Consider the following 22,104-nt stretch of genomic DNA (forward strand, 5'->3'; position numbering starts at 1 on the left):
CACCAACGGACTGGTTGAAAAACTGGACTTCATTAAAATTAACAACTTCTGCTCTGCCAAAGACAATGTCAAGAGAATGAGAAGACAGGTCTGACTTGGAGAAAATAATGTCAAATGACACATCCGAGAAAGGACTATTATCCAAAATATACAAAGAACTCTTAAAACTAAATGACAATAAAGCAAACAACCCAATTTAAAAATGGTCAAAGACCCTAACAGACACCTCACCAAGTAAGACACACAGAGGGCAAATAAACATATTAAAAGATGCTTCTTACCATATGTCAGGCAAATGCAAATTAAAACAACGAAATACCACCACACACTCATTAGAATGGCCAAACTGTAGAACACTGACAATACCAAATGCCAGAGAAGACGTGGAACAACACTAACTCTCATTGATTCCTGATGGGAATGCAAATGGTATGGTTATTTTGGAAGATAGTTTGGTGGTTTCTTACAAAACTAAACATATTCTTACCACATTGTTCAGCAATTGTGTTCCTTGGTATTTACTCGAAGTTGACAACTTATGTCCATGTAAAACCTGTGCACAAATGTTTATAGCAACTTTATTCATAATTGTTGAAAACTTGGAAGAAACCAAGATGTCCTTCAGTAGGTTAATGTGGTATAACCAGACAATTGAATGTTACTCAGTGCTAAAAAGAAATGAGCTATCAGCCATGAGAAGATATGAAAGAAACTCAAATACATATTACTAAACGAAAGAAGCTAATCTGAAAAGGCTATATACTGTATTATTCCAACTCTATGACATTCTGAAAATGGCTAAACTATAGAGACAGTAAGATCAATGGATCTCTTACAAAGGGGCTGAAGTTGGGGGAGGAATGAAAAGAGAACACAGAGGATCTTTACAGCAGTAAAAATACTCTCTATGATATTATAATGATGGATACATATCATATACATTTCTCCAAACCCATAGCATGTACAACACATAAAGCAAACCCTAAAGTAAACTATGGACTTTGGGTGATTGTGATATAGCAATGTAGGCTTATCAATTGTAACAAATGTGCCAATTTGGTGGGGATGTTGAGATTGAGGAGACTATGCATGTGTTGGGGGCAGGGAGTATACAGGAAATATCTGTTCCTTCCTCTCAATTTAAAAGTCTTTTCGAAAGATATTAGAAAGCCTTCATGTACAGGAAAATCTGAGCAATCATTCTTTTCCTTAAATATCTCGAAAATATATTATTTTACTTTAAAACCTAAAATAAAACTGAGATATAACTTCAGCATAACTTATCAAATTAAATAGTTACCAATGTCCACAGTCAAAAAATTGTCGTAATAATTCAATAGGAGGTTGAGCTCCATACTTCTCCAATGCAGGCATATTCATATCATCTATAAAAATTATACACTTCTTCCCCATAGGTGGTCCAAAGACTCCTTTGCGTCTTTTATCCAATCTAGCCATGATAATGTTCTAAAATATAAAGGAAGAGTGGTATATTTACCTATAACTGAATTAGGAATTTATTTTCATACTTATGTTAAATCAGTATCAACAAGTAAAACAACCCATTTTGCCAGAATCCATGGGATTTTTACCAGTAACAATGACTATTTGCTTAATTTATCAATGATTAACTTAACATAAAATACCATATTTAACATCAGAAAAAAAAAGTTTAAGTTTCTGTAGGGAAATCATATCAAGCAGCATTATGTGTGTGTTTATTTTTATTTATTCATATTTAGGGTGATACTAAACTTCACAATCAACATCATTCAAACATTTATTGAAATCCTATGCACTCACAATTGTTACACACATATATTTATGTATTATCTTTGTATAGTATATGCATGTTTCTACAATATTTCTACAAATGTCACCAAAATTTCTACAATATTTTCCTCATTGGACAACCAACATGTTTTTTTTTTCTTCACTGAATAATTTTTATTTCAAACTTTTATTTTAGGTTCAGGGAGTACACATGCAGGTTATATGGGTAATTGTGTGTTGCAAGGGTTTGGTGTACAGATTATTTCATCACTCAGGTAATAAGCATAGTACCCAATAGGCAGTTTTTCAATCCTCACCCTCCTCCCCAGCTCCACTCTCAAGTAGGCCCCAATTTCTGTTGTTCCCTTCTTTGTGTCCATCTGTACTCAAGAATGTATCTATTCATTTTAACTTACTTAATATTTAAATGCATTAATCTTTACATTTGGCAGTTTTTTATAGCTAAAATAAATGTGAATGCTTTCTTATAGTTCTAATACTTTTGGAACTCACTTGTCCATCGGAAAAATAAACTGAAATTATTTTCATTCAAATAAAGCTCCACAGTAAAAGTGTTCTAAATTTGTAAGATTTTGAAGCTCAGTGAAGCATATAGACTTAAAACAACAGAAATGAGTCCGGGAGAGAATGGATAGGCATAAATTTAGGAATGGATGATGAAAATGGCAATTAGAAAAGGTTTCATGAAGTAGTTTCACCTTGACACATTTGAGGGCAAAGGATGGGATGCACTCACGTGGCTCCTGTCACAGGCCCATGGTTTGAAAGGTCCAGAGAGCAGCAAATGCCCCTAAGGCCCATCCAGGAGGGTCTTGAGAGAACAATTCAAAGTTCTCTCATTTCTCCCTGGATCTCCCCACCCCTGCCCCGCCCTGTGTGTGTGTGTCTTTTATACTCCCTTCACCAGTTAAGAAATCAATTGTTGCTTCTTCTCAGGCTTAAAAAAAAAACAAAACAGGTAATAAAGCTCAATAACCCACTATTAATGTAAAATGTTCTCTGAAACTTTTCTCATTAATTTCAAAACTTGTAATTCCCCAAACATTTGAAAGTTTTATTTAAATTCATAGATTTACACAGTTGCTTATTTAATGTACAATTTTAAACACTGAGCAAATAAGACAAAATATTAATGACAGACCCAGGTTTCTGTCTTTAAACTAACCTGAACCTGATTGGCACTGGTCCGTGCAGATAAGTTAACATAAAAAGGAAAGTATTTGTCCTTTTCCAAGTGATTCATTAGCTTATCCTTCACATACACAGATTTTCCTGTACCCGTTGGACCCACAAAAAGGAGTGGCCTTAATGAAAACAATGAATATATTATTCAAAATGGAAAAAAGTCAGAATACATTTCTACTAAAGGAGGTGGTAGTTAAAAGCTTACATAAGAATCAAATCATCTTCATTAAAAACTCATTTTTTACCTATAGTTATTATTTCATGAAAGACAGATAAAAGTAATGATTGGCATACATTTTTACATAACGTTTCGGAGACTTTATTTTGTATCTTTTTATTTTTTATTCTTTTTTTTGAGACAGAGTTGCACTTAGTTCCCCAGGCTGGAATGCAGTGGTGTGATCTTGGCTCACTGCAACCTCCACCTCCCAGGTTCAAGCAATCCCCCTGCCTCAGCCTTCCAAGTAGCTGGGACTATAGGCGTGCACCACCACATCCAGCTAATTTTTGTATTTTTAGTAGAGACGGGTTTCACCATGTTGGCCAAGCTGGTCTCAAACTCCTGACCTCAAGTAATCCACCTGCCTCGGCCTCCCAAAGTTCTGGGATTACAGGCATGAGCCACCATGCCTGATCTATTTTTATTTTTTGAGATAAAGTCTCACTCTGTCACCCAGTCTGGAATGAAGTGGCACAATCATAGCTCACTGCAGCCTCGAACTTCTGGGTTCAAGGGATCCTCCTGCCTCAGCTTCCCAAGTAGCTAGGACTATAGGTGGCATGTCACCATACCAGGCTAATTTTTTTTTTTTTTAACTTTTAATGTTTTGAAGAGACAGGGCCTGGCTATGTTGCCCATGCTGGTCTCAAACTCTTGGCCTCAAGTGATCCTCTCATCTCAGTCTCCCAAAGCACTGGGATTACAGACAGGAGCCACTGGGCCTGGCCTTGCAGATACTTTAATAGTAATAAACTATTATTTGAATAGATGTAACGTCGTTTATACAAAACATTTACGAAACAAGTAATAACATGCTTAACTTTTCAGAGCAGAAAGTCAAAATCTGTCTCTTCAGAAAAGAGCTGTATTTGCCCTTTTATAGTAGAGACATGGGGGCAGCATGTGAATAACAAGGGGATGACAGTAAGATAGCTGTAGGCTGTTTCCCAGTGATCTCAACAGCCAAAGGTTTTGTGAGAGATGGAACGACAGTGAATTCTAAAGCTAACAGTTATGTATATGTATACTGTTAATAGCATTTTTAAATCAATTCAATTACTAACTGAAAATATTTGTCTAAAAGCAAACACTAAGGAATTCCCCATTCAGTGAGGCTTCAAGCAAGGTTTCCCATTCTTAAGTGATCACAACTAATTTTAAGGGGAAAAGTAGTCACATGAGTTTATGTTCACAAAACTCCGGACAATCCCAGTTTGAGAAATGCTGCATTAAAAATAAAATACTATCATTTTGAGTGATAACTTGTTAATACACAATACATAAAGACAAACACAGGCCGGGCACGGTGGCTCATGCCTGTAATCACAGCACTTTGGGAGGCCGAGGCAGGGAGATTACCTGAGGTAGGGAGTTCGAGACCAGCCTGACCAACAATGGAGAAACCCCACTTCTATTAAAAATACAAAATCAACCAGGCATGGTGGCAAATGCCTGTAATCCCAGCTACTTGGGAGGCTGAGGCAGGAGAATCACTTGAACCCAGGAGGCAGAGGTTACTGAGCTGAGATTGTGCCATTGCACTCCAGCCTGGGCAACAAGAGTGAAACTCTGTCTAACAACAACAACAAAAAAAGATAAACAGAAAGGCACTGAAACTGAGTGGTAGCCATATTCAGTTATAAGGGGTCATCTAAGTGAGCCAAACTATGCTAGTATTAATTTTGAAAATTGTTACTGAAATATGAACACAAAATTAAAGTTCTTTTAGAACTAGAGTGACCCCTGAGAATTCATCTCCATGTTCCAGTCTAACACTAGCTCTATGAAAATCTATTTATTAAAATAATACTTAATAAATTTCTGTTCTTAACTTGGGGTCCATGAACCAACTAAAAACATTCGTAGAATTCAGAGAATCTGTGAACTTGAATGACAAAAAGTTTATACCTTTACTTTTGCTATCCTGTAGCTAAAATGTAGCAATTGTATGAGTAGTACCTGTGTCTTTGTCACCAGTAGAAATCATAGCTATTATCCTACACATTACAATTGTTACAGTATCTCAAAAATATCACTCATGCCCATTCCTTCTTCAAAGGTATTATAGTCATCAGATCCACTGACAGATCTTGCTATTTAATGTGTTAATAAACATATATATTTACTACTACAGCCCAAATATGTTCAATATTTTTATAAATGTATTTCGATATAAAAAGAAAAAACAAGCTGGGCACGGTGGCTCAAGCCTGTAATCCCAGCACTTTGGGAGGCCAAGGTGGGTGGATCACTTGAGGCCAGGAGTTCAAGACCAGCCTGGCCAACATGGTGAACCCCTGACTCTACTAAAAATACAAAAAATTAGCGGGGCATGGTGGCAGGTGTCTGTAATCCCAGCTACTCAGGAAGCTGAGGTAGGAGAAGTACTTGAACCCAGGAGGCAGAGGTTGCAGTGAGCAGAGATCGCGCCACTGCATTCCAGCCTGTGAGACAGAGTGCAAGTGACTCTGTCTCAAATAAATAAGTAAATAAATAAATAAATGTATATATATGGTTTACTTTATAATTCTATTTGTACTTATTTATTTAAAAGTATTATTCTGACAAATGGTTCTTGGCACAAAAGAACTGTATTGCCAGGCACGGTGGCTGACACCTGTAATCCTAGCACTTTGAGAGGCTGAGGCGGGTGGTTTGCTTGAGCTCAGGTGTTCAAGATGAGTCTGGGCAACCTATCTCTACAAAAAAACAAAACAAAAAAAAGGCCAGGCATAGTGGTGCATGCTTGTAGTCCCAGCTACTTGAGAGGCTGAGGTGGGAGGATCGCTAGAGCTTGGGAAGTCAAGACTGGAGTGAGCTGCGATTGCACCTCTGTACTCCAGACTGGGTGACAGAGTGAGATCCTGTCTGGAAAAAAAAAAAAAAAAATAAAGAACTGCTGATACTAGAAATGTCACAAGAATGGCAACGTCTTCCTGCTTAGCTTCTAATGCCAAAGAACGCAATACTGACACCAACTAATTTTCCCTCATAAGCTATTTTCCTTTTTTTTTTTAAAACAAGGTAAAATTGGTCACAGAATGCATTCAGAAACAGGTTCTTTATCAAAAAATGACATTTATGATTATACAAACTTGTTTAGTTTAAGTAGTATGAATTATAAATTATACCTAGTGTTTTAAAAGAAAAGTAACTATTAAATGTTATTAAGAAAGTTGGTATGGATATGCAAACAGTACATATCTAGGCTTTTGATCAGTTTCATGTGTCTTTATTTTTGATGGACTTTTCTGAGTTTTTAATATTCATCTTAAGTTATAGAATCCAGAACTAGCATAGGACATATGTGAAAACGCTAAATGTAACAGGAGAATGTGGATCATGGTTACTTTGATGTCTCAGGAGTACACTGAATCTTTAAGTAGACTGCATACATTTTTAACAGTAACACTACAGCAGACTTTCAGTGTGCTGTTACAAATCAAAAATGTAAGGTGACTTATGAGGCAGCAAAGTATGATGGCAAGGGCTTTCGAGTGGGCAATGGGAAATGTGCATTCCAGGTTTGCCAATAGCAACAGATGTCACTTTCAACATTCAACAAGTCCCCCAGGATTTCAGTTATCTGAAAAAGGATGATCTTAAATACTTCAAAATTTGCCATAATCCTATTAAAATGGTACTTTTACATTCAAAATGCTTGTTTATAGCAGAGTTCCTTACTTTGCATAGGTAATACTCAAATCCATTAGAAACGTATATCTAATTGTATCCATCGTAGGGACTATGATATCTTGAATCTTGATTTGTTTATCTCCTAAATTAGTATTTTTAATTAATTCATTCCAATGGACCCAGCGACCTTTGTTTTTCAACTACAAGAAAATATAAGTTTTAAAGTATTAAAACCATGTACTTGCTGTATCTGAAAGGCTCTTTTCAACACTTATACTATTAAATTAGCTTTTAAAAACTTTAGCCTTCCCCTTTTAATATTACATTCATATAAAAGAACACATATAGCATATTTTAAGTCATAAGCAGATTAATAAAATAAGCATTCATGAAATCACCACTCAATTTAAAAAATACATATTTTTTCAATTTTCCTTTTTAATAACCTGAAAAACATAACTTTTATTATCACATACTCAACATATCTAACATTTCAGATACTTTTGCCTTTATATCTCCTTAACACTCCAATATTCCCCAAATGCCTTCAAGATGTCCTTCTGCATACATCAAGTATTTATTTGAAAGCCACTCTAATGTACTTCAAGTCACAATTTCCTGGATTTTGGCTTTACCTTTTTATATTTTAAAATAAATGGGCAATAATCTAACTAAAAATAAAATATCACATAAAACCACTATATTTGTTTCTCTAACATTACTCTCTTTGGCATTTTGATCCAGGCTGAAACAACCAGGATATATATCAGCATAGCTGTATTAATTGTTATGAAATTGAAATTCTTCTGAATCACTGGCTAAATAACTGCTGTCCTGACAACTCTGAGTGCCTCCCAATCTTCACTCCACCCCCAACCATTATCTTCTTCTCCAGGTTGTTTTGACCCCTCCCTGGAGACCCCCAGCCCTTCCACTATTAAGTAAAAAAAGTTTTAATGGCCGGGCGCGGTGGCTCAAGCCTGTAATCCCAGCACTTTGGGAGGCCGAGACGGGCGGATCACGAGGTCAGGAGATCGAGACCATCCTGGCTAACACGGTGAAACCCCGTCTCTACTAAAAAAATACAAAATCTAGCCGGGCGAGGTGGCGGGCGCCTGTAGTCCCAGCTACTTCGGAGGCTGAGGCAGGAGAATGGCGTGAACCCGGGAGGCGGAGCTTGCAGTGAGCTGAGATCTGGCCACTGCACTCCAGCCCGGGCTACAGAGCGAGACTCCGTCTCAAAAAAAAAAAAAGTTTTAATACCTGCCAAAGTAGCCCCCTAGGACCCTATTTCGGAGCTGTGGCTGGAATCTCAAAATCTTTTCCTATTTTCGAGCAAATTGTACATGTATGTTATATGTTTGAATTGTGGTAACTGTAAGTTTGGGTGAATGTTTCTTTAGTAATTCATATTTGTATTAAGTTTTAGCTTTTATTTTTATCAACATTATAGATGTACAGATTTTACAGTCAAAAGATGTACAAGGTTAAGAAAAACAGCATTTCCCTACTGTCACTTTCCCCTTCCTAGAGACCTTTACCTTCTCTAAGCTGGATAGTTTGGTATTTATTTTCGATTCTTAAAGAATATTCTTGTGTTACCACCTCTTTTTCACTTTTATTGACTTCCTGCTATGGCTAATGAGGATGAAACTCTCTTTCTGGCCATATTCTTAAAATTCTGTGTTAGCCTGGTTTTGGGGAAAGGGTCCTGCACTATCAGGAGAACTTGTGTCAAGTTCTGGCTCTGCTAGTCACTAATCTTTTTAGGTTTACTTCCTTATCATAAAACTTGGGATTTAGAAGAAATTGTAACTAATGCTCTATCTAGATCTTATGGGGAATGAAATAAAATTTGTATGAATCAAATAATTATTCAAATACTTGCTGTTTAAAAAATGCTTTGGGGACTTATTTAATAAAATTGAACGATAAATTTAATTTAAATATGAAATTATACAAATATTATTAAAGCCAATTTATTTATACAGCCAACAAGTTATGGGAGGTGAAACTAAAAAGAAGGGAGCTTAAAAAGCTCACCACAGGAGTCAAAATCACTCTAGAATGGAAACCCAGGAGCTTTGTCTGCTGATCCAAGCCTTTGTGTTCTATCTTGCCATACCAAGCTTTTTACGTCATACCTCATACATGTAGTCATAGACCAGGCCTTTTTCATCAAATGGGCATTCCCATTTACCCACAGAATCTGGCACTGGGTTTTCTTCATCTTTTCCCAGTATGATTAATCGTATGAAAGCATCAAAAACATGACGGCCATCTGTATCACAACTTCCTCCAATCGACCAAATCAAAGAGAATATGAAGCAAGCCTGTTGGTGGAGAAAAATGTTAACTTATAGCAATTATTTTAAAAGGCATTTTAGAAGAAATGTAACCAAAATTCAATATATCAGGATGTGCTCAACCTACTTGAACAAGGTCATAAATGTAAATAAAGTGGAATGGAGCACTGCTAAGTCACATAGTCATTTCTCTGGCAATTGTTATCAAAATACATGTCTTTCTTTTCTTTTCTTTTCTTTTTTTTGAGACAGGGTGTCACTCTGGTTGCCCAGGCTGGAGAACAGGGGCACCATCTCAACTCACTGCAACCTCAGCCTCCCCAGTTCAGGTGATTCTTGTGTCTCAGCCTCCCGAGTAGCTGGGACTACAGACGTACACCACAAAGCCTGACTAAATTTTTTTTGTTTGTTTTTTAAGTAGAGACAGGGTTTTGCCATGTTACTCAGGCTGGTCTTGAACTCCTAGACTCAGCAATCCACCCGCCTCAGCCTCCTAGAGTGCTAGGATTACAGGCATAAGTTACCATGCCTGGCCCAATATCTATCCAAAAAAAAATTTTTTTTTTCTATTTTGAGACGGAGTCTCACTCTCTCACCCAAGCTGGAGTGCAGTGGTGCGATCTCAGCTCACTGCAACCTCTGCTTCCCAGGTTCAAGCTATTCTCCTACCTCAGCCTCCCAAGTAGCTGGGACTACAGGCGCCCACCACCATGGGGTTTCACCATGTTAGCGAGGATGGTCTCAATCTCCTAACCTCGTGATCCACCCACGTTGGCCTCCCAAAGTGCTGGGATTACAGGTGTGAGACACCGCGCCCAGCCTCTATCAAAATTGTAAATGCCCATACTGGCTGGGTACAGTGGTTCACACCTGTAAACCCAGAGCTTTGGAAGGCCAAGGTAGAAGGATTGCTTGACACCAGGAATTTGAGACCAGCCTGGGCAACATAGTAAGACCCCATCTCTACAAAATATTTTTTAAAATAAAAATAAATAAATAAAATGTCTGTACCAAATAACCTAGGAATTTCTCTTGTGGGAGTTTATACTCAAATATATTTCCACCTGTGAAAATGATACATGTACAAGAATATTCACTGTAGCACTATTTGTAATAGCAAAAGATCAAAAGCAACCCAAATTGTTCTTCAATAATGGTCTGCTTAATTGGATTCTAATACACTCAAATACACGCAGCTGTTAAAAAAGAAGGTCACTCTATAAGCACTAATATGAAAATGACATATTACAATGGAGAAACGATGCAAATCAGTGCATAATGTATGCTAATGTATTTAAAAATGTATACATGTAAAAGAGTGTGTGCACAAAATACTTCTAGAATTCTATATAGGGCACTGGTAATATTAGCTGCCTTCAGTGTGGCTGGGGGACTGCTGTGGAAAAGTGGGGAAAACCCACTTTTGCCTTTTGAATTTTACTCTAGGTACATGCCTTATCTAGTCCAAAAGTAAACATATATTCAGAGAAAAACTTCACCTAGGTATCAATCTATATAACTCTCTTGAAGTGATTCTGAACCACTTAAAAGGTTTAGGTTTTAGGTTTACCAACAGAATAAAATGTTCAGGAAAAATGAAACTTGAAGGTTATACAGGTAAACTATTCCCGTGATACTTTTATAAATGGTAACACTGATAGATATGGAAGAAAGCTAAAACACTAGTTTTGGGATTACAGGCATGAGCCACACCACCCGGCCTACTCCTGGTCTTTCATAGCTAGCTTTTATGTTGTCTACATGCTGGCTTAACATTAATTAATTAATTTAATTAATTCACCTAATGTCCAAATTTGTTTAATATTACATCATCTCATTGTTGATAAAATTGTAATCTTTCATAAATAATAGGATAGTTGGCCGGGCGTGGTGGCTCACGCCTATAATCCTGGCACTTTGGGAGACCAAGGTGGGCAGATCACCTGAGGTCAGGAGTTTGAAACCAGCCTGGCCAACATGGTGAAACCCCATCTCTACTAAAGATAAAAAAAATTAGCTCAGCTTGGTGGCATGCGCCTGTAATTCCAGCTTACTCAGGAGGCTGGGGCAGGAGAATCGCTTGAACCCAGGAGGCAGAGGATGCAGTGAGCCGAGATCATACCACTGCACTCCAGCCTGAGCAACAGGGCAAGATTCCGTCTCAAACAAAACAACAAAACAACAAAAACAAACAAACAGGATAGTTGCCAGGCGCAGTGGCTCACACTAGTAATACCAGCACTTTGGGAGGCCAAGGCAGTTGGATCACGAGCTCAGGATTTCAAGACCAGCCTGGAGCTCAGGATTTCAAGACCAGCCTGGCCAAGATGGTGAAACTCCACGCCTTCTAAAAATACAAAAAATTGCCAGGCATGGTGGCAGGCACCTGTAATCTCAGCTACTTGGGAGGCTGAGGCAGGAGAATCACTTGAACCTTGGGGAGAAGGGTGGACGTTACAGTGAGCTGAGATCACACCACTGCATTCCAGCCTGGATGACAGAGTGAGATTCTGCTCTGTCTCAAAAAAAAAAAGGATAGTTTTGGTTCCTTCTGACATTTTAATTTCTTTAAAGTGCTTTTTAATAGCAGAATACCAGGTGTCAGGGCAACTTTAGTGACTCAAGCTATTCTTTTAATGCTCACCAAAAAAAACAGCTTTGGATCTTATCATGTTTTTCTCAATATAAACATCATGTACCAGAAGTATAATTTATTCTGTAATTTAAAACTACATAAAGTATAAAACCAACCATAATCCAAACACGAATGTGCTTGCTAGTAGGATCATTTTCTACCACATTACAAAGTAGCACTTCAAAGAGGCGTGTGAGAGATACAACCACATTGCTATTGCTGGTAGGAATCAGTTCCTGCAAGGTGAAAATAAGATAACTTTCTTAATTTTCATCTTATTTAGAAAATAAGAAGATAAACATTTTATTTTTAAAAACTGATAAAGGCATACATGGTTTTAATAAGGTCTTTTTTTTTTTTTGAGATGGGGTCTCACTCTGTCACCCAGGCTGGAGTCCAGTTGCACAATCATAGCTCACTGCAGCCTCCAACTCCTGGGCTTAAGAGATCCTCCTACCTCAGCCTCCTAAGTAGTTAGGACTATAGGTGCACACCACCAGGCTATTTTTTTTTTTTTTTAGATAGGGTCTCACTCTGTTGCCCAGGCTAGAGTACAGTGGTGTGATCACAGCTCAGTGCAGCCTCAACCTTCTGGACTCAGGCAATCCTCCTGCCTCAGCCTCCCAAAGTGCTGGGATGACAGGCATGAGCCACCACACCTAGCCTCATAAGGTCTTTATAATATTTAAACTTAAAAACTTTAAGTAGTCATGATAAAATATTTCTCAAATATTTTAGTTTCCCATATTACATTACACAATTATACATAACTGTACAATTGCACATAACACATTCTAAATTCTCTGATAAATGAAAACTAGCTACTGTAAGAGAATAAACAATGTTCTAAGGATAGCAGAAATGAAGTCCCTAAGAGCCATTCATTCATTTATTTATTCAACAAACATTTATGAAAAACACACTATACCTATGTGGCAAGCTAAGAGATATGGAAATAAAAGACAGAATCCCTAAAAATGGGTGATATTACAATTGAATAGACAAAAATAATATAATAATGATATGACAGAGAAAGTCTCAGGGTAGGAGGAGGCTACTAGAGTGCTTGGGATAAACAATTGAAAGAGTGCAAAAAGAGGAAAACGGGAGAGAGATATATCAAGGAGGGCTTCCTGGAGGAAGTAATAATAGCTGAGCCGAATTTAGAAGGAAAATGTAAGTTTGCCAGGTGAACAAGGGAAGGATATTCAAGGCAGGGGAATGTATACAAAGAAATGGAGATGTGAGCAGATACAGATTATTAAGGGGATTCTGTAGGTTATGAAAATAGGATATGAAGGAGGAATGCCCCAAAAATAGGCTTGAGAAATAGACAAGAGTCAGATCCTAAAAGGTTTTTATACACTGTTTTCAGGACTTAATTACAAGAGGAAGAGAATTCCAACGGAGGATTTTAAATAAAGGAATAGACAGAAAGGATTTGTGTTTTGGAAACTTCATTCTGTAGCAGGATGTAGACTGGACCAGAGCAGCTCTGTTGTATTGATTCAGGTAGGAAGTGATGATGGTCAGAATTGGGATACTATAACCGGAAGGGTGGGGCGAGGAGGTGGCTGCAGAAACATGGATGGAAAGAAGACAGGTATAAACGTTATCAAGAAGGGAAAATCAATAGATCCTGGGGCCTGGGCCAAGTGGCTCGTGCCTGTAATTCCAGCACTTTGGGAGGCTGAGGTTGGCAGAATGCTTGAGGCCAGGAGTTCAAGACCAGCCTGGCCAACACAGCAAAACCTCATCTCTACAAAAAAACACAAAAATTAGCCAGGTGTGGTGGCGTGCACCTGTAATTGCACCTGTAATCCCAGTTATCTGGGAGGCTCAGGCATGAGAATCACTTGAATCTGAAAGGTGGGGGAAAGGTGGAGTGCCACTGCACTCCAGCCTGGGAGACAAAGACTCTGTCTCAAAAAAAAAAAAAGTGGCTCACACCTGTAATCCTAGCACTTTGGGAGGCCGAGGTGGGCGGATCACAAGGTCAGGCGATCGAGACCATCCTGGCTAACATGGTGAAACCCCGTCTCTACTAAAAATACAAAAAATTAGCTGGGCAAGGTGGTGGACGCCTGTAGCCCCAGCTACTCGGGAGGCTGAGGCAGGAGAATGGCGTGAACCCGGGAGGCGGAGCTTGCAGTGAGCTGAGATCGTGCCACTGCACTCCAGCCTGGGTGACAGAGCGAGACTCTGTCTCAAAAAAAAAAAAAAAAAAAAAAAAAAAAAAAAAAAAAAAGTCTGGGGACTGACTGGATGAGAATGAACTATGAGAAGAAAATCCATTACTCATTACATGGAAAGGTGGAGCCTATTTTGTATTATTTACAACATATAGCATTAGAGCTTTAAAACTGCAAGGAACTTTGTCTATTTTCTCTATGAAGACACTATACAGGCTCTTCATAAAGTGGAATTGTTCATTTTTTCTTTTAAATAGCACTTTTTTCTATCCCTAAAACAACATTTTAGGATAAAACCGAGTATCTCTTTTCCTCACTCTATATCAATATATTTATTTACATGTAAGAAGCTAATATGTGTGTGTGTGTGTGTGTGTGTAGGTGATGGTGGTAGTGGTTGAACAATGGTCCCCAAAAAGATATTTCCATGTTCTAATCTGAGGAACCCATAAATGTGATCTTATACTATGAAGACACTATACAGGCTCTTCATAAAGTGGAATTGTTCCTTTTTTCTTTTAAATAGCACTTTTTTCTATCCCTAAAACAACATTTTAGGATAAAACCGAGTATCTCTTTTCCTCACTCTATATCAATATATTTATTTACATGTAAGAAGCTAATATGTGTGTGTGTGTGTGTGTGTGTAGGTGATGGTGGTAGTGGTTGAACAATGGTCCCCAAAAGATATTTCCATGTTCTAATCTGAGGAACCCATAAATGTGATCTTATATGGAAAAAGGTCTCCAAAGAAGCAATTAAGTTAAAAATCTCAGGAGGAAGACGTCATTCTGGATTATCTGGTGGGTGCTACATCTAAGTCCTTATAAGTGTCACATGGAGAAGAGACATGTGGAGTAGAAAGCCATGTGAATATTGGCCGGGTGCAATTGCTCATGCCTGTAATCCACAATTTTGGGAGGCTGAGGTGGGTGGATCAACTGAAGTCAGGAGTTCAAGACCAGCCTGGCCAACATGGAGAAATCCTGTCTCCACTAAAAATACTAAAAAATTAGCTGGGTGTGGTGGCACATGCCTATAATCCCAGTTACTTGGGAGGCTGAGGCAGGAGAACTGCCTCAACCTGGGAGACAGAGGTTGCGGTGAGCCAAGATCGCGCCACTGCACTCCAGCCTGGGTGACAGAGCAAGACTCTGTCACAAAAATAAATAAATAAAATTAAAAAATAAAAAAAAAGGCGGCCATGTGAACATGGAAGAAGAGGTTGCAGTTATGTAGCCATAAGCAAAGGAACACCTGAGGCTACCAGAATCTGGATAAGGTAAGGAAAGAGTCTCCCTTAGAGCTTCTGAGGAAGTATAGCCCTACAAACATCCTGATTTCAGACTTCTGGTCTCCAGAACTGTGAGAGAATCAATTTCTGGTTTTGGGGTGTTTTCTGGGTTTTGGGGATTTTTTTTGAGACGGAGTCTCGCTCTGTTGCCCAGGCTGGAGTGCAGTGGCATGATCCTAGCTCACTGCAACCTCCATCTCCTGGCTTCCAGTGATTCTCCTGCCTCAGCCTCCTGAGTAGCTGGGATTACAGGCATGCACCACCATGCCTGGTTAATTTTTATATCTTTAGTAGAGACAGGGTTTCACCATATTGGCCAGACTAGTCTCGAACTCCTGACTTGAAGTGATCCGCCCACCCCAGTTTCCCAAAGTGTGCTGGGATTATAGGAGCGAGCCACTGTGTCTGTAGCTTTAGCCATCAAGTTTGTGGCAATTTGTTATGACAGCCCTGGGAAGCTAATACAATATGTAAAGTTTTCTCATAAACTACTAAATATTAAATAACTCATAAACTCACTAAATATACAAGTGAGTTTTTAGAGGCACATATTTAAAATAATTTGAAATACAAAAAGTAATTAGAATTTGTCAAGCTTCAGACACTATGGTTGTACACAAATAGTTTAGCGGGAATAAATTCAACCACTGAGTTATTCAGCTAGAACTTGAGCAATATAAAACCAACAGTGGATAGTAAATGCCTAGGGACAAACTGGTTTTAGTTATTCATTCTACCAACCACTGTGACTTTAGACTTAGTCAAGTTGAATGGAAACAAAGAAACTTGAATAGGTCAGAGAATTATAGCGTTACCTTGCATTTTTTCTTACGCTGCTTTAAAGAGGGTGGTATTAACCAGGCAAAAAGTCCTTTCAGAAGAGCTTGATGTTCTGGTTCACACAGAGGTCCTTTCAGTGAATTCAACCAAGAAGACACAAGCGGTTCCCATCCTAACTGTGAGGGCTCCAAATAAATCATACCACAACGGCTTACAGTGGCAGGCTAGAGAAAAAAGACAAAATTTTCTTGTTGCACTGTTGCTTTTATACCAGTGGCACCTGGCAATTATCAACTACTTCTTAGGATGACTTATGGAGATCCTTCATAATCTAGCTTCCATCTGCCTCACAGAGCTTCACACAGTCTAGACGTTCCCCATACAGAAAACTATTTGCAGTTCAGTTCCCCAGACATGTAAAGGCTCCATATCTTTAAACATTATCTTGATTTGGAAACGCCTAGGTTTCCAAATCCAATCTCCCTGGAGAAATCTTACATCTTCCTCAAAAACAGATCAAACACTCAGTTACCTTCCATGGTGCTCCTCTATCCATCCTCCTCACAGATGCTCACTCCTCTCCACACTTTTTTGTTTGTTTTTTTGAGACAGAGTTTCGCTCTTGTTGCCCAGGCTGGAGTGCAATGGCATGATCTCAGCTCACTGCAACCTCCGCCTCCTGGGTTCAAGAGATTCTCCTGCCACAGCCTCACGAGTAGCTGGGATTACAGGTATGCACTAGCATGCCCGGCTAATTTTGTGTTTTTAGTAGAGACGGGGTTTCTCCATGTTGGTCAGGCTGGTCTCGAACTTCCCACCTCAGGTGATCTGCCCAAAGTGCTGGGATCACAGGTGTGAGCCACTATACCCAGCCATCCTCTTCACACTCTTAAAGCACTAACATGTAGCTGTGTATTGGGATTATTTATTAACATGCTTCTCATTCTCCCTAAACAAGTATAAACTGTGTCTTATTCATCTTTGTATTCCCAGTGCCTAACCCATTTTCTGACATATAATAAAAAATATTTATTGGCTAAATTAAAGATGAAGAAATGAACAAACTGCTATTGTATTAAATTATGAACTTACGGACGCCTGGGAAAGGTCCATTGTTTCAAAGATGAGGCTCATTTGGGGGGACATCTGAATGATTTCTCCACTCATAAGGCAAAGCTAAAGGCAATTATTTTTCAAACATTTATTTTTTTAAATTTCAAGCTTCTCAGATAAAAACTTATACTATGTATAAGATAAAGTAGCTCCTGTGATATAATGGACTAAGAATTAGAATGGAAGCCAGAAAATCTTAATTCTAGGTCTAGCCCTGTTAATTATTACTGTTAAGCAAATACTTAACATCTCCGCATCTCAGTCTCTTCATCTATAAAACAGGGATAATATCTCTCTTGTATAACTGTGGGAAGGGGGACTATAAGACAAAGTCCAAAATATATAAAATCCTATACAAATATCAGCTATTAAGAAAATTAAGTGAAATACTCCTGAATTTATAAAGTGACCATAGACCTTTTCATTAAATTAAAAAATAGAAAATAGAGAATAGCATGAGCACTCATATACCCAGCTCCTAGATTTAATCAATGTTAAGATTTTGCCATACTGCCATTGCCTTTTTAAAAAAACATTTTAAAGAGCATTACAGACATCATGGCATTTCACATCCAAGTGCCAGTGTCTCCAAAAAATAAGTATATTTTCTATGTAATCACAATAACATTATCACACCTAACAAAATTAATAATTCTTTATTATCATCTAATAGTCAATACTCAGATTTCCTCAGTTGAAAGCAAAATTCAATCCAAGACTATGTCTTGAGTTTTTTATGTCTCCTTGGTCTCTCTTAATCTAAAACATTTCTTCTTTTTTTAAACATGTCAAAAACTGAATTTATCCACTGCTTCCTTTCCCTCGAATTTCTATCTTGTCTATTATTAAAGCCATCCTATCTCCTCAATCTGTTTGGCTTGCACCTTTGGAATTATCATTAATTTTTAATAGTATTAATAATTATTATTAACTTGATACCTAAACTAACTTATTACTAAGTCTTTTAAATTCTTCTACATTTAGTTTTCATTGCTTCCTTTCTGCTTTTACAATCATCACTTTTAGTTCCAGTTTTGCCCCTATCTAATCACATGTCAACAATGAGAAACTTAACATTTGTGGATTCAGTTTCTTAGCTGTAAAATAAATGAATGATTTAGAGGTAGATTGTCCAATATGGTAGCTGCTAGTCATATGTGGCTATTTATATTTAATTTTAACCAAAACTAAATAAAATTTAAAGTTCAGTTCTTCAACTGCACTAAGCCACACTTCATATGCTCAGTAGCCACATATGGCTAGTGGCTACCTTCTCAGAGAACGCAGATAGTTGCAGTATTGTAAAAAGTTCTACTGGACGTACTCGTCTAGTATACTTTTAATCTTTGACCAGATTATTTCAGCAGACATCCTCCTAACTCTCCACAAATTTGAAAGGTAGGGTCAGCATTCTCCTCACTGCCCTGTGTTGTTTCCCAACTACTTCTATTCCACCCCAGTTACAACCCTTGACAACCCCTGCTTTTTTCCTGCCACTCAACAGCACCCAGTGATTCCCTCCTCAATAGCTAAAGTCCTTGGGACTTGGCCTAATCTCTCTCTCTACTATAACTCTGGCCTGATCTGGTGTTTATAAAGACTGAGAATCTCAACACAGCAGTCCATCAGATTCTTGACCACCTTGCTCCACTCCAGCTGTCCACTTTATGTATCTGGGACCTTCTCTCCAGAAATACTACACAATTCTGAAATATTAAATTCAAGTATCTCAGTCTCTGCCCACAGCCTCCAATCCATCCAGTTATTTCATTCATTGTCTCCTACTATACTTGCTCCTCATTTTCACAAGATTTTCACATCCCTGATGTTTTCACTTCTTTCATTAGGCAGCTTCTGTCTTGTGGTCTAGTGCTTCTACCATTCGCATGTCAATATCTTTAAAATCTTACTATATTCCCAGGTCTGCAATATTACCTATGCCTAAGCTGCTTAGACTGGCAGAGAGTATCTCACAAAGGCAGACCTTGGTACTACCAATAATAACTTATGGTCTTCTACTCAGTCAGGCTCTCAGTGCTAGCCAGAAATGCTTCTATGTTTTCCTAGATAGCTCTCTTTCCCATCTTCCACAATGGCTGATCTCTTCCTTCATCCTCAATTCTGCAAAGAACCAAGGCCCATCACTTCACGAAGAAAAGAGAAATCATCAGAACGATTTGCCTTCAAATTTCCACGATCAAATCTATACACTCACCTATAACTGTCTTTTCATAATTCCCTCTCATGCAGTAAGAGACAATCCATCCACTTGACTCTGAACCCTTAGACTTCACTCTACAATTAGAATAACCTTCCTGCTTCTTCATTTACTTTCCACCCTCAGCTCAACCAATATTACTGAATGAATGAAAGAAGGAATGTGAATGTGTGAATGACTAACCACCTATGACAAAGTACTTCAGTGTATCTTTTTTTTTTTTTTTTTTTTGAGATGGAGTCTCACTCTGTTGCCCAGGCTGAAGTGCAGTGGTGTGATCTCGGTTTACTGCAACCTCTGCCCCTGGGTTCAAGTGATTCTCCCACCTCAGCCTCCTGAGTAGCTGGGATTACAGGTGCGTGCCACCACACCTAGCTAATTTTTTTTTTTTTTTTTGTATTTTAGTAGAGACAGGGTTTCACCATGTTGCTCAGGCTGGTCTCGAACTCCTGATCTCAAATGATCTACCTGCCTCAGCCTCCCAAAGTGCTGGGATAACAGGCATGAGTCACCGAGCCTGGCCTTGAGTATATCTTTAAATGCTAATTAAATGAGTTTGCTTATTTAGTAGGGCAGTCATTTCATGTAAGTATGGAAATAATTTGTGATATATTCACATACTAGGATACTAATATAGGCATAAAAGAAATAAGTTAACAAAACTGAACTACAACAATATGAACATCACACATACGTTGATTTAAAAAAAAATCACTAAAGAGTATGATTCCAATATATGAAGTTCAAGAGTTGGCAAAACTAATTCATCATAGAAGTCAGAAGAGTGATTATCTCTGGAGGAAGATAAACAAACTAGGAAGGAACATGAGTGAAACTTGTAGGGTATAGGAAATTCCATGTATCATTTTTTGGGTGATGATTTTGTGAGTGTACAAACACATTTAAAAAATCATAGAATCTACACTTGAAATTGGTATACATATTATACTTTACATATGTTGTCTCTCAATTAAAATAAATATTAGAATACTTTCACTTTCTAGTTCTTTTGTATATCTCATAGCGCCTAAGGTGATATACTATATATAAACACTGAAGCATTCCATGTTTTCAAAAGGAATTAGGCTTTTGTTATTTTATCCTAAAATATTAAAGTTCTATAAGAAACCATAAGACTGATGAAGTTCTCTTAACAAACTTATTCTCACCCTAGATTACTATGTTTTCTGGCTACCAGTAATTTTAATACACTATACTTTCATTATTAAGCCAAGTACTTACTATAGCACAGTTTTCATTGAAAAGAGAATTTATAAACCTACTCCACTTGCTGTATCCTTTATTTTTGCATCCTTTATTTTAAATAGAGTCCTAGTTGATTAATTGTTGAACATATAAAATTGCTTAATCATGGCTGAATCTGATTCTCTTTTGATCATGATTTACCTTTTTATTATCATCCAATACTGTGTTCATGCTCTCTATCCACAAAGTGTCAATAGGACCATCAAATACAACCCACTTCCGGTCAGATGTTTCTGATAAGGCAAATTCTCTAAAAGTGTTAGCCACAATACCATCAGTCCACTGAGGGGAAAAAAAAGAATTAAAAAGCTTGCCTCATAAAATTGGATTTAGGAGTGAAACTATGAAAATACTTCACATTTCTTGTTTTAACACGCACTTCCCATAAGACAGTTGGGAATACTTATATTTAGGTTACCTCATGAGACACTGGGTCAAACTGTCCAAAAAGTTGGCCCATAGTAATAGATTTGGGGTTTACAGTTCTATAAATGACCTTTTCTTCCTCTCCATAGCCACGTTCATTCATTAAACTTAGCGTATCCGCCAGCACATGCAGAACTTTTGTCTTAGCAGCAAAAGGCTCTCCTACTAACATAAAACTATGAAGGAAAAGAAATAATTATACAATAAGAGTCTTTAAAAAGTTAAATAATTTATATCAGTATATAAAACATTACCCTGTGATAATTACTACTTACAATTTTTGAAAGCATATGAATTTTCTCAGACATGAAGAAAACATATTTAATTTCTGAACTGGTTGACTCTAAATCAAATTCTTCACACTAATATTTTCTCCAAAAGGGAATGTAATAAAGAATCTTCAAATGGCAATGAAAACTTAATATCTGTGCACTCTTAAAAAAAACAAACCTGAAGCCCCCTAAGGAGTGAAATGGGAAAGATTTATATTCCCAAAGTCTTCATTTGCCATAAAACTGTAAGTGTTCTTTACTAACTATTTCTGGATCTCCTCCCTCCTGGCACATATAGGATTTCTGGCCCTCTTGTGGAAAGACTAGGTAACTAGTTCTAACCAACGAGTAATAAATGGAAATGAAGGGCATTACTTCCAAGCGGGGATAGGTAATTGCCAGCTAGAGACCTCACAGAGCTCCCTTCTCCCTCTAGCATGGCTGTGACCCACAATGTTGAGGTGCTGCTTACTCTAATAGCCTGGGCCCTGAGTGGTCATAATGAGCAGGGCTGCCCTGGTAACCTACTATGTATAAATGAGAAATAAATCTTTGTTTTTTAAATCACTAACATTTGGATGTTGACAGTTCTTACAGAATATCCTCGCCCATCCTTAATAACAGAAGTTGGTACCTAGAAGGGGGGAGGGTGTTCTTGCCATAATAATAATAATAATAAAAAAACCTACTGTGGCATTGGCTTAAAGGCCAGGTTATGAGTGACAAACTAACTGTTATCAGAACCTAAGATATGGGCAATTATTGTT

The 22,104-nt window shown here is 37.9% G+C and overlaps 1 protein-coding gene across 1 annotated transcript in view; it reads right to left on the bottom strand.

Moving 5' to 3' along the window:
• DNAH12 (dynein axonemal heavy chain 12) overlaps window positions 1-22,104 on the bottom strand; it is a 245,562-nt gene that overhangs the window by 116,423 nt on the left and 107,035 nt on the right. The window contains 9 exon segments of the mRNA XM_017894137.1: window positions 1,301-1,467; window positions 2,960-3,098; window positions 6,884-7,035; window positions 8,980-9,168; window positions 11,893-12,012; window positions 16,078-16,266; window positions 17,135-17,218; window positions 20,781-20,921; window positions 21,058-21,241. Of these exon segments, the coding sequence (XP_017749626.1) occupies window positions 1,301-1,467; window positions 2,960-3,098; window positions 6,884-7,035; window positions 8,980-9,168; window positions 11,893-12,012; window positions 16,078-16,266; window positions 17,135-17,218; window positions 20,781-20,921; window positions 21,058-21,241 (1,365 nt within the window).

Source organism: Rhinopithecus bieti, unplaced genomic scaffold (assembly GCF_001698545.2).
Source record: "Rhinopithecus bieti isolate Rb0 unplaced genomic scaffold, ASM169854v2 scaffold_21649, whole genome shotgun sequence".
Lineage (NCBI taxonomy): Eukaryota > Metazoa > Chordata > Mammalia > Primates > Cercopithecidae > Rhinopithecus > Rhinopithecus bieti.